Source organism: Lithobates pipiens, unplaced genomic scaffold (genome assembly GCF_037356315.1).
Source record: "Lithobates pipiens isolate NorthernLeopardFrog02 unplaced genomic scaffold, aLitPip1_a1.2 Scaffold_13, whole genome shotgun sequence".
Lineage (NCBI taxonomy): Eukaryota > Metazoa > Chordata > Amphibia > Anura > Ranidae > Lithobates > Lithobates pipiens.
In genome coordinates, this window is record NW_027507718.1 from 174,333,378 (window position 1) to 174,346,881 (window position 13,504).

The 13,504-nt window shown below is 42.2% G+C and overlaps 1 protein-coding gene across 2 annotated transcripts in view; it reads right to left on the reverse strand.

Moving 5' to 3' along the window:
- Positions 1-778: 778 nt before the first annotated feature.
- The window catches only part of LRRC25 (leucine rich repeat containing 25), a 78,003-nt gene continuing 65,277 nt past the window's right edge, over positions 779-13,504 (reverse strand). For both annotated transcript variants that reach the window (XM_077475905.1, XM_077475904.1), the window contains one exon: positions 779-4,219. In XM_077475905.1, coding sequence (XP_077332031.1) covers positions 4,057-4,219 — 163 coding nt within the window. In that variant the 3' untranslated portion in view covers positions 779-4,056. The remainder of the gene's footprint in view (positions 4,220-13,504) is intronic.

Consider the following 13,504-nt stretch of genomic DNA (forward strand, 5'->3'; position numbering starts at 1 on the left):
TTCTTTAGGCATGTTTTGCTATAGCCTCTGGCTAAAAGGCGATCACGCAATGCGCTTGCCTTCCTCTGAAAATCTGCTTCCTGTGTGCAATTGCGTTTCAGTCTTAGAAATTGACTGTATGGAATACTTTTACTCAATTTCTCCGGATGTGAACTGCTGGCATGTCACAAACTGTTCCCAGCCGACGGTTTTCTATAAAGAATGGAACAAATCAACCCTGTTTCATTGGTGAATATTTCTACATCCAAAAAAGTGATTCTTGAATGGTTATAGGTATATGTAAATTTCAAATTATAAGAGTTCACCTGTAAACCGTCCAAAAACCGAATTTTTTTTATCTATGCCCATTAGGTGAGAGTTCTGTGAGCACATTGGTGTGGTGTCAGCCATTCAACTCTTCCGATTAACTATCAACTTTCTGCAATTTTTTATACACAATATTTTGAAGCACTGAAATATTTTTTCTATGGACTTTGTTTGCACTTTTTCAATTATGTCATTTCACACTGTTGTCTATGAATATTTTTTGAATGTAATTTCTTCACATTATTGTTATATTTTCACTATTGGATATTAGATCACTAGGTTATGCGCAGGATCGCTTTAATTTCAATTATTCAAGAGGCGATCCTGCACCTCATGAATGTCTGCTCTTTTTTTCAGTCTCAAGGGAGATTTTATAAACAAATAGAATATGTTCAAGGATCAGGGTATAGAAAGTCCTGTTCTAAACCAAAAGTGGTTATTGAAAGGAGACAGAAGAGGCTTCACCAGGACATAGTAATCAAATACAAAGTTTATCAGTACAAAATATTACATATTACATAAAAATGAAATTAATGAAAGCAGGGTGCCGCACAAGCGTTTAAAGCACCACCCACATACAAATACAAAGAAGTGTGTCCAGATGTCTTCTCTTATACCAGCTTTGGCACCACTGGGGCTAATAAATATCTAAGGATGCTGCCCAAATCAGGTGTCCCAATGTGTATAAGTCCCCTATGCTTGAACATTACAAACAATATAATATTGCATAACTTTAATGAGCATCATTACTTAAAGCAATTGTAAACCCATTTCAACCAGTTTCTTTTAAATTAATAAGTGCAGCCTATAGTATTGTTTGCTATGTTTTTATTGCTTTTTACCTGCTTGCTTTTGGTGTAATCCTTAGGTTTCTCTTAAAAGACGGCAAGCTTATGCTGATGGAAAAATGCTGTGTATATGCCGGGGGTGCATTATTTCCAAGTGCCAGCGTCCCACGATACTCCCATTAGGGAGCTGAGCCTGGACCCCATGTGACTCGCTACATCACAGAGGTGGTGGAGAGGAAACGAGGCTCAGCAACCCTAACTTGAACTCTTAAAAGAGTGCAGTCACTCATGCCGATTATGGGTGGGCTCCCTCCACGCACATCTGCCCTCAACCTATCCACTGGTATTTGTGTTCCAACTGGGGAGACTCTGAAAATGATAGCGTTACTGATGGCACTACACAGAGGGGCCTTGACATGGGCACTGAGGCTTACGCACATATTTGCAAATGTGTGCAAACAAAACCCTCTGTTTTTAACATGAAATGTTAGACAGGATCAATATGTTAGTTTTGTAGGGTAGCTAGTAAGTGTGCTGGGAATTTTGTGTTTGTGATGTGTGTTGGCCTTCCATGTGCACCTTACTGTGAAGGCTAGTTATAGGCTGGGGTGGTTGGCACTTTTTTTGTACAGTGAAGTGCTTTTAACCTGGCTGTAAACCGCTTGCCTAGCTACCTCTACCTCATCAGGTATAGCCCCTCTACGCTTCTGGGGGAGAGATGCTGAGCAACGTATACTCCCTAGGTGTGTCCAGGGATCTAGCAAGTTGTGCGAAAGGGGCCTGTGTGTACTTCTGTGCACGATGAGCAAATCGGCACTCTGCAATACACACACATATATAACTTCAAGTGTACAACTTTCAAGGACTTAGTCAATTTTACCAACTTCTTTTTAGGGTCTCTTTTTGCCCAATTCACTCCTTTTCTTCTTGGGACATTCCTGTCACCCGGGGTACCCTTTATACTTACCTACACCTTACACCTACATATTATTTTCTAGGAGACACTTCAAAGTCTACCAGTGGGTTTTTTTTCGGGAAGCAATATCTGCCAATTTTAATCTAGGTCCTACATTACCATCGGGTGATTTACTAGACCTGGGATCTTATGAGGAATGAGGAGGGACTTGCAGCTATCCGTCATCTTTTGGAGTTGCCGAAGAAACACTTAAAGTGAAAGTCTAGGATCGATCTAACTAAACTTAAACCTGCTCCCAACCCCATACTAACTCCTATTATAACTACCCTGTAGAGGAAAGATGTGTATACTTACCTCCTGTGAGGGTGCTCTGGGCTGGTTACATCATCGTCTCCCAGCAGCCAGCTTAAAGTGATTGTAAAGTCTCAAAGTTTTTCACATGAATGCAATCGATGAATTAAGGTGAAAACAACTTCTTTGCTGCAGATGCCCCCAGACCCCCCCTCTTTTTCTTACCTGAGCTCGATCTAGCCATGAGCATTAACCCAGTGGCTCCAGCCGCTGTCTCTCTCCCCATTCGACAGTTTAATAGCAACAGGAGCCGTTGGCTCCCGCTGATGTCAATCAAATCCTGTGTCGCGGGGGTGGGGCCAAATCCCACTGTCTGTGTCAATTGATGCAGCAGCGGGATTCTGGAGTATTGCACAGATGGTTGCCCCCCATGGAAAGCAGCTTTCTGTGGGGGCACCCGATGAAGGGTAGGAGCCAGGAGCGCCGGTTGGGTACCCCAGAGGAGAAGGAACAAGGCTGCAATCCCTTGCATGGAGCGGGTAAGTATAACATGTCAGAATAGTGAAATATATGCATCTTCCTTTTATACGGTAGTTAGAATAATATTTAGAAGAGGGGTTGAAACAGTGCAGTGTTAGACTTAGTTACAGTAGATAAATCCTGGACTTTCAGGTTAAGTTGTCCACACTTCAAGCACCTAGGACAAATACACTTACAAAGCCTGTCATTTGATGTTTTCTCTACACTAAAATGTTTTATTTGGCCTTGCAGGCATTATGTTTTTGGAATGTTTGGGCTCTTGTATTTGGGAACTATGCATCTTTTTTTATCCTTTGTCTCTAGCAATGCTGAGATGGGAAGATGCTCAGCAAGGTCAGACATTTCATTAAACCCATTCTGAAAAAAACTTGCTACTCTTTTTAAGTGCCATCTTTGTTCTAGGCTAACTTTCCTTTGAGCTCACTCCACCAGAGTTTGGAAAACCACAAACTTGAATTATTTTCATTGTGACCTGTTGTATTAATTTTTAATTGAGTAGAAAATTGTTGAAGCTCATCTGTTTTTATTGCCCCATTGTGACAAGATTTCCCTTCATTTATTGTCCCACGTATACAACAACAATTTAGGGGATATACAGTAGCTCAAAAGAAAGGGAAAATCATATCTGTTTTAAAAGAAAAATGAAGAAAAAATATGTAGTCGTTATTTACAGGGAATAATGTATGTACTAACTTTACATATGTTTTATAACTATTTTAGCTCACTCAGCTGTATAAATGTATTGAATGCAACTGACAGTGTATTAAAAAAAGTATATAGAGCGCCACAGACATCATCTAAGTACTATTGAATGTCAGATTGGAGAAATGCGGGTAGATTTATCGGTAGGAATGTTTAGGAAAAGAGTGGATAAAAGATTTGGAAGGTATATGTATCTGGTAGAAGAGGCAGAGAACCCTGCCACATTTGTCCAATAAAACTAGGGAACTTAATCCTACTCCTCTGCACACCAGTAGATTTACAGAAGCTAATTGTCAGCTCACCTGCTAACTTATCTTTATGTCTAATATTCACTCTTTAAAATACCCTCTTACAAATATGAAATAGGAACAAATATAAAACCACTGATGACCACATAAGAAAAGACAATAAACATGTTTAGTCTTGTAACTTCTTGGATCAAAAATAATGCAGGAAAGTCATGCTGACAAGATTCTTCCAAAAGCTGGGAAAATTTGATGGATAGATTTCTTTTCAGTGATCAGGTAAAATATACACATCATCATCTTCTTTGTTTATACCGATGTCACCGTGATTACTATAGTTGTAATATACTCCTTGCGTGTTGCTGTAAATTGGTTGATTGCCCTCACAGACATCACTCTCTAAATAGACGTCTTCTTCCATGGTTTGTTTACTGTGGGCAGAAAAAATAAATTATAATGGTCAATTATAGTGGCTCAAACATACAATAGTTCCATTTACTTGTATTACTGTAGTATATAAAAATGTTTCCTATTTTTTTGTGGAAAACTTTAAAGAGTTGTACTATTCTGTGATTCTATAGTAGTGTACATTTCAGACCGAAACTGTAGTCTGCAACTACAATGCTGTCATGAACAAATTTTTGTACATACAGTGTTTTTAATATCTGATCCTTTAACCACTTGCCTACTGGGCACTTAAACCTTTCCCAGTCTCCTTTCCCAGTGGAAGCCTTACACGGAGAAACGCGTCGGGTAGAGACAAGGACCAGACATACAAGACCAGACCAGAAGATACAGCTAGCATTGGCAGCTGTAATATTTATATCGATACACCGCTTTTTTGCCAAGATCAGTTTTTTGCCAAGATCAGTTTTTTGCCATTTGTAACTGTTTTTACATTTTTTTTGTGTGTGTGGTATTTTTTGGTTTGCTGTGATTTGGCATGCTTTCGAACCATATGGGTGACATTTTTTAATAAATGTTTTTTAAGAAAACCCAACAATATTGCACTATTAGTCTTTTCTGCCCTGCATGCTGGATGGAGGAAGAGGTTGCATAGCCAGTGGAGGAAGTGAAGTGCTGTGTGTGGTCTGCAGCTGTAACACAGGGAGGAGTTGATTGCTGCACACTGATTCAAGCTGAGGAGTTGGAGGTAAACATCGCTCTGTGTGGAGGCTTGGGTCTGAGATATGCTCATCTGAATCTGGGATCTGGTATGTCTACTTTCCTGTAAAGCTAGATAGAGAGATGTGCGCTAAAACAGGAGGATGTCCAGGGACGCCCTCCCGGCAGTTAGCGCCCACGATGTAGCTGTCTTTTGGCTATAGTGCGGGCGCGAAGTGATTAATGCCCTCAGTAAAATAATTAAACATGCAGCTCACAGTTCTAATGTATTCCCTTGCCTTAGGGGTTTTAGTGAACTCAACAAAAATGTTATATATTGTAGCCTTCCAGTCCTTGGATGTGGTGGCTTCATTAGTTTTCTTTTTAAGGCTTAGAACGCTTTCCGCAAGTACAGAAAAACCTGTTGTTCCTGCCGGAAATGCAGTGTCCTTGTCACCTTCTGTCAAATAAGTTGGAACAATTATATCTTCTACCTGTAAACTACTAATCTGCCCATCTCCCATGCAAAGGTTATGAACAAGGGCAGATATATTTGAAGTCAAATCGGGTACAAAGACCGAAAACAAATGCAGCCACCTCATCTTAGCACTGATCAACTTGAGTTGAGTTTGATACACTTTAACCAGACTACATATACTTTACAGTTTTAGGGCTCATGTACATGTTGAAAACTTTTTCTGAATGCTGGAAATTTGACAGCTGGAAACCGACAGTGAAAAACTTTCATTGTACAGCTTTTACATACCGCGATTATACGAGTTTAGCAGCAATTATGAGCGTTTGAGGTTAGAAGCGTTTTTTAAAGATAATCTCAGTAAACCCTCTCAAATGCCCATAGTGCATGAAAACCAAGTAAATTATTAACTATTTCAGCCATACTGTGAGAGAAGAAAGTAGTGTGCTTGTAGATAGCTTATTTTTTGTGGTTTCACTATGGATCCCCATCATAAGCATGTGTGAAAAAATGCTCCTGATGTTGCTGAGGCTCTGAACACGTAAATTTAATGAGAGGACCAGAGTTTATTACTACTGGACTCATCCATTGATGTAGGCAACAGCATGTGGTAAAATTCATTTTTTTCAAAATTGTTATATGTTCAAAAATATCAGACATGTTTTCCCCTTTAAAAATGTTTATAAAACGTAAACACTGCGTACCGCGGTTACAAGCATTTGGCGTTTTAAATGCCGATAAACAACAGTCCTGTTTCATAAAATGCCTGTAACCTCAAATGCCTCTAAACTACTATAAAGGACTGAATGTATATGTGCACATAAAATAACATAGAGCAAAATTCCGGGGCTGCTGAAACAAATTCCCAACTGCTCCTAAACTTCAGTTTAGTAGCTGTAATGTACATGAGGCCTTAGAGGAGGGTGAAACCTTTATTTACCAGTACTTTCATATTCAAGTATTTGAAATATTTGAACAAATGAATGTAGGATGGAGAAAATTAAAGCCTATAAACCCAATCACTAAAACTCATATAGGTTTAACACAATATCCACTTAACATATTAGCCTATTAAACAGCTCTCTTTCATGTCATTTTTTAATTTCTGCTATGTGCCAGTTTATTTGGGGAGAACATTATTTAAGGTAATGAAGTAAAAATGTGTAGTATTGTCTTACACAAAAATTTATTTTTTATGCAATTTATACATAAAAAGACCAGTATCAGTGTTAAAATAAGTATTATCTAAGGAGCATATTCATAAAGCAGTCAATAAGACCTTCACCAAACATTCACTGGTGATGAATTAATTGGTGTAATTTACAAAATATGCACCTACTGTTATTATAGATACAAAGTACAATAATACCTTGGATTACGAGCATAATTTGTTCCAGAAGCATGCTTGTAATCCAAAGCACTTGTATATTAAAGCGAGTTTGCACAACCACTGCTGGTGTATGAAGTACTGTATGTGGCCAGAGGTGCAGGACGCGTTGGTGTATGCAGTACTGTATGTGGCCAGAGGTGCGGGGGCGCTGGTGTATGCAGTACTGTATGTAGCCAGAGGTTGCGGGGGCGCTGGTGGCTCCCAGTGCTTCCTGGAGAACTTGGGGACACTCTGGAACTGTTGACGCTTTTGGATGCCCGACGCACGTTACGCCCCCCCACCCCGCTGGGAGTGTCTCAGAGCATCTGAGCTCTCCAAAAAAGCACTGGGAGCCACTAGCGCCCACGGATCTTTGGCCACATGCACTACTGCATACACCAGCGGCTTTACTACATGGATTGTACTGCTCGTATATCAAGTCAGCACTCGCATATCAAGTCAAAATGTACAAAAAAATTGTTGCTCGTTTTTAAAAACACTTGTATACCATGTTACTTGTAATTCAAGATATTACTGTCTTTTATTCTATAATTTGTCCCATTTATAATGAAATAATGAAACTTAAGAGACATTAATAGTTCAAAGCATGGCCAACATATTTGCACATAAATGTTTTTTTTTTTTTGTGTGTATTTTTAATGCAAAAAAAAAATGTAATGAAAATTATTTTAAAATAATAATGATATTAACCACTTCCCGATCAGCCGCCACAGTTTTACTGTGGCAGAATGGCACGGGTGGGCAAATCAACGTTATGTAACATTGAGCGATTTGTTTCAGAACTAATCAGTCTCCAGGCCAATGATTTCTGGCCTGGACCTGCTGATTGGTCCTGATGAATGAAATCCTCCCCTGTCTGTGTAAAGCCGCGTACACACGGGCGGACTGTCTGGCCAACTAAGTCCGTCAGACAATCCGACGGACAGTCCGTCCTACTTTCGAATGAACGGACTTGACCACACACGATGAACAAACAGTCCGCTGAAAGCTTGCGCGATGACGTGTACAGCACGTACGACGGGACTAGAAATCGAAAGTCCAATACACAGCAATGCAACCTTTCGCCGTGTAAATCCTTTCTGAGCATGCGCCATACTTAGTCCGTCCAACTAGCCTACTCACGAGCGGACTGTCCGCTGAAACCAAAGTTGGACAGACAATATTACGGAAATTCCGAAAGACTTAGTCCACCAGACTGTACGCTGAAAAAGTCAGCTGAAGCCCACACACGAGCGGACTGTCCGCTGAAATGTGTTTCGGCGGACTAAGTTGGACAGACAGTCCGCCCGTGTGTACGCGGCTTTAGTGTAAACACAGACAGGGGAAGTAATGTCATCTCTCCTCCTGGTATTCTTTTCCGTTCCAGAGAGAGGACATCCAAACGTGAGCTGCACCAACACTACACTGACACAGTACACATAGGCACATATCCCCCCCCCCCCCCCATCTCGCCCCTTCACTCCCTGTTACTGTGTCACCCAGTGCAGTGTTCATATTTTTTTTTGGATGACTGTACTTGTGTGATTTGTGACACTAATCAGCATTAGGGTACTTAGAAGTAGCCTCAGATAGGTTTAGGGACCCCCTAATAAAGGTTTAACCCCTTGATCACCCCGTCACCAGTGATAGCTGTATTAGTGTCATGGTGACGCTGGTCAATTAGTTATTTTTTTATAGCGTCAGAGCACCTGATGTATATTACCTGAAAAAAAGTTTAACCCCCTGATCACCCGGTGGGTGAAATCAATTAGGTTTTAATGTCAATCACTTAGGGTCTGCATCGCCAGATTAGTGCCAGTAGCACTAACACCCACGCATAAACCACACACTTCCCTTTGTACTATAGTGTCTGAATGGATTAATTTTTCATAGTTTCATAGTTAGTAAGGTTGAATAAAGACACCAGTCCTTCCAGTTCAACCTGAGTGAGTGTCTACAATAGACCCTATCCCTGTACATTGCACACTCACATTGGACCCTACCCTCAAGGCACCTACAATCCAAGGTCCCCATTCATATACTAGGGCCAATTTTGGACAGAAGCCAATTAACCTACCCGCATGTCTTTGGATTGTGGGAGGAAACTGGAGTACCCGGAGGAAACCCACGCATGTACAGGGAGAACATGCAAACTCCAGGCAGGTAGTGTCGTGGTTGGGATTATGAACCAGCGACCCTTCTTACTGCTAGGTGAGAGTGCTAACCACTACAATACTATGCCGCCCAATGTCTGATCCGATGAGATCTATACTAGCATCTCCAGTAATTTAGAGTTGGCAAAAATGCAGTGTTGGTGGGATCAGCCCAGATACCTGCTAGCACCTGCGTTTAGCCCCTCTGCCCAGCCCACCCAAGTGCATTATCAATTGATCACTGTCACTTTCAAAACACTAAACACATAACTGCAGAATTTGCAGAGTCAGGCCTGATCCCTGTCAACGCTAACAGTTTTTGTTGGTAGCGTTGGAAGCAGTCGCTGACAGTCAGGTGCTCTTTTTTCCTATGAGTCTCACTAGTGTACCAGTAACTTTAGAGGCCAAAATGCCCAATCGAAGGTACACTAGTGAAGAGGCCTACATGTTTCTGAGCATAACAGATGAGAGTGAAGAGGAACTCACCCATCTGTCAGATTCAGGCTTAGAATACAAACCCGTAGACACCAGCGGCAACCTGACAGATAGCTCTGACAACGGAGTAGTGGTCCCTGCCAAGGTCAGGTGTACCCGACCCCGTTCTTCTGCTGTTGTCGAGGTGCAGGAACTGCAGGGCTCTCGTACGGAGGAGAGAGCCAGTACTATCACGTGGTGACATGGGGAGACCCATAAGTGCAGTTCAAGCTGGAGAGGTGGCTAGCACAACTAGTGTCTTGCAGCTATCAAGAAGGCAAAGACAGGCCTGTTGAGCCCATAGTGCCCTTTCTGCTGCATTTACCAATACGAATTGGGAGCCCACCACTTCTGCAGCACCCGTACTTCCCCCATTCACTGGCCAACCCGGAATTCAGGTGTAAACTGTTGATTTTGCATCACTTGATTTTTATTCGCTGTTTTTCATGGAAGATCTCTATGGATCAGCAATTAGCGGACCTCCAGCTGTTTCAAAACTACAAGTCCCATCATGCCTCTGCCTCTGGGTGTCATGCTTGTTGCTGTCAGAGTCCTGCTATGCCTCATGGAATTTGAAGTTCTGCAACAGCTGGAGGTCTGCTAATTGCATATCCCTGCTATAGATCTATTGTGGACCAAAGCAATTTGTATGCTGGTCAATTCATCGCTGCTAATCCCCAGTTGACCCTTGCAAGAGATTGGAGACCTATTACGGTGTCCGAATGTAAGACCTTCCTGGGCCTATCCCTCCTCTTGGGCATAACTGAAAAAAGCAATTTTTGGGGTGTCTACTTTCCAAAATGGGGCCGGGGGGGAGGGGGCTGTGCTGACCTGCCATTTTAGCACCTCAAGAAATTAGATAGGCAGTCATAAACTAAAAGCTGTGTAAATTCCAGAAAATGTACCCTAGATTGTAGACACTATAACTTTTGTGCAAAAAAATAAATATTCGCTTATTGACATTTTTTTTTTTTTTACCAAAGACGTGGCTGAATACATTGTGGCTTACATGTATGACTAAAATTGAGTTTATTGGATTTTTTTTATAACAAACATACACTATGAATTGTACCTTCAGGTAACTGAAGACTGGCAGCACTTTTGAGGTCATGCCCCCTGGAAACCTTCCCTATAACCCCAACCCAATTACCCACTCTGTGAGTCGTTAGTTGTGTGCTAGTTTCTTAAAGTGATGGACCTTTTTTTTCCTTCACTGAGAAAATCACCCTTAGCTCACAGTTTTATTATTTTTTTATCTTTGATTTCTCCAATCAACCCTCTCTGTCTTTTTATACCAACATAGAAATAATAGATCTTGATCAGCACAACCCGGTTAATCCTTTGAAGCTGTACCCAGACCTCATGCTATGGGGAAGCCTGTAATGTTTCTTCAGGCACAGGATCCTGCAATGACACTCACCTTGACACTTGGTGTTGAATGATCCACAGGGTGCTATACAAGTCAAGGGCTGTGGTTCATCAATATGGAACCCAATCCCTGAAATACCCCTTAGGTGGGTATGCCCACCATCATAGTGAAGCCTGAACTTCATATACAGTCTGGCACCTTGAACTGGTAAGACAGGGTCACCCTGTACCTCTGACCATTGCTGTATAAACGGGCCTATGCTTGGAATGTATTCACTTTGTGGTGTTAACTTTCGAACTTGGCACTAATACTCACTAACTACTCAGAAGTCAACCTTAGGTGGATGACCAGGTGTTACATCACACCACTGGTTGCAAACTTTAACACCACTCACACCTAGAGCCAGTTATAAGGTACTCATGTACTTCTTCCTGCCCTTTTGCCATGAGGATTCATTACAGGACAATCTACACCTGGGTTGCTGTATACTCCTTATGGACATGCTTGCCCTATAATCTACACCTTATTCTTTGAATACCTCACAGAAAAACACCTTCACTTATAGTTATGGCAGAGCCCGGGCAAAAGGGAATCAATACAAAATTGTTGGCAAACATTTACTCTGCTGAAGGTCCGCACAACATTCAATTTCAGAGTGGTGATGCATAACAATGGTCTTGGCATTTGGATCTAGCTCTTATTTGAAGGACACACAACAAGCAGCCTACTTGACTAATGCAGAATTCTCTGCGTCTATTTCCTCTGAGAGATTACAGTCATCTTCATCCAGGGCCCAAAAACACCATGCCTCTTTCTCCTGTTCCCGTATCTCAACCTGAGTCCTAGAGGACATAGAAGGAAATGAAAGGATTGTTCCTGTGGGTGATCCTGCTTCTTCTGTCCTAAGCAAATATCTTACCATACCTATTGATTCCTTCTTTGAAAGATTCTATGGATAGAACATTTGAGACACTCCTAAAAGTTCTCTTTACTTTTGCAGATCAAGCCCTGCAAACAACTCTCACTGCAATTTCAGTATGTCAAATGTCAAACTGCATTTAACTGGACTAGGGCAATCAATAAACACTATCCTGTATTTCAGGATCATGCTGTAACAGCATTTACAGCAATTGCCTTCTCCTCTGCTTTCTTGTGCGGATGGCCTAGAACATGTTATGTGACAAATCTCCAGAATGGCTTTAATCTTTATTCACATGTGCAGAATCATATATATAGGCATTGAATAGCTAAGGCCTGCACAAGGCACCTCACATATATGTCTTTAAAAGGAATATGTCTATTTAGTGAGGCAATTGAGCAAGTCACCAAATATGTCACCGGTCACTCAGAAACAGCTAGCTCCTCTAAAAGCAGAGCAAAAAGGGGAACTAGCTTCTTGCTCCACCATTTCCTGTGAACTCAGAGAGATTACTGTTCAAGCCTATGATCCCATGGATTCCTCCTTCTCCTTTCAAAGCACACTAGATCTGTGAGTGCTTGGACTTTTTGGCATCAGGCAACTTTCCCAGTTGCCATCTAGTCTTCTGTTGTCTAAGTTTTACCAAGTGGATGTACAGGCCTCACGTCATGCCAGTTTTGGACTTTTTGAGCTGTAGACAGTTCCCAGCATTTAAATGTTTTTATATTGGGCCTGTTACCATTTTGTTTGCGGTGTTGCCCACCCTTCAGTTGGAGTATTTTTTTTTAGATGTCTCCAATATCGCTCTGTCTCTTAAAGACTGAGAAAGATGATGATGGACTGTTGCAAAATAAAATCTTTCAAATAAGTGTACAAGCTGGTAACACACCCATCCTTTCAGATCTTTAGTAAACTTCTTCAGTGGCATGTCCAGATCTAGGGGGGTGCTGAGATGGCCTGGGCCCACTCGAGATTTCACTTGTGCCCCCCAAGGCTGTGCCCCTCAGGACATGGGGAAGGCAGCCTAGAGCAGGGAAGTGAAGAGTCCAGAGAGAAGTGACAGTGCTGGTGCTGTTCTCTCCCCCTCCTGTCATTCCAGCGATCTTCCATAGGGCAGATGACACCGGATCCATCGATCGAACTGTACACGGTATGATTAGTGCCCCCTATATCCTTCAAGGATTGCTCATCTTCCTATAGCAGGAAATGTGGATGGGGGGCAGTAATCATGCCATGTACAGTCAGATCTATGGACCCATTGCCCTATGGTCTATGGAGGAACACTGGTATGACAGGAGGAGAAAGAGCACAGCCTTCAAGCCCCCCACCCCAGTGATTTCCGGCCTGTAAGTTTGGGTAGGGGGGTTGAACTTACAGGTGAGGGAATTGTACTGAGAGTACAGTGGGGGGGGGGGGGGTAAGAATCATTTGTACTTGGGCTGGGGTGAGAGGTTTGTGGAGGGGAGGGCTATGTGTGTAGGAATCATTAATTTTGGGAGGGAGGATGTTTGCTAGGAGGGCTGTTGGGGGGATTTGTGCTAGGAGGGGGGTGGGGGAATTTTGCCTAGGAGGAGGAAAGGGGGGATTTGGCCTCCTGTCCTCCATCCTGCTGACTCCTGTATCCTGCCCAAATGAAGCCCTGTCCTCTGTGCTAGTGACCACTATATCCTGCCCTACTGACTCCCTGTCTTCCACCCTGCTGACCCTTGTACCCTCCCCTCCTGACTCCCTGTCCTCCATCCTACTTGCCTGTCTAAATCACTGATACGTGCACTATCCTCTAACCCAGCATACAAAAAGAGCAGCTGCATCTAGAAGGAGGAAGATCCCAACCAGACCAAGTGACTCATCAG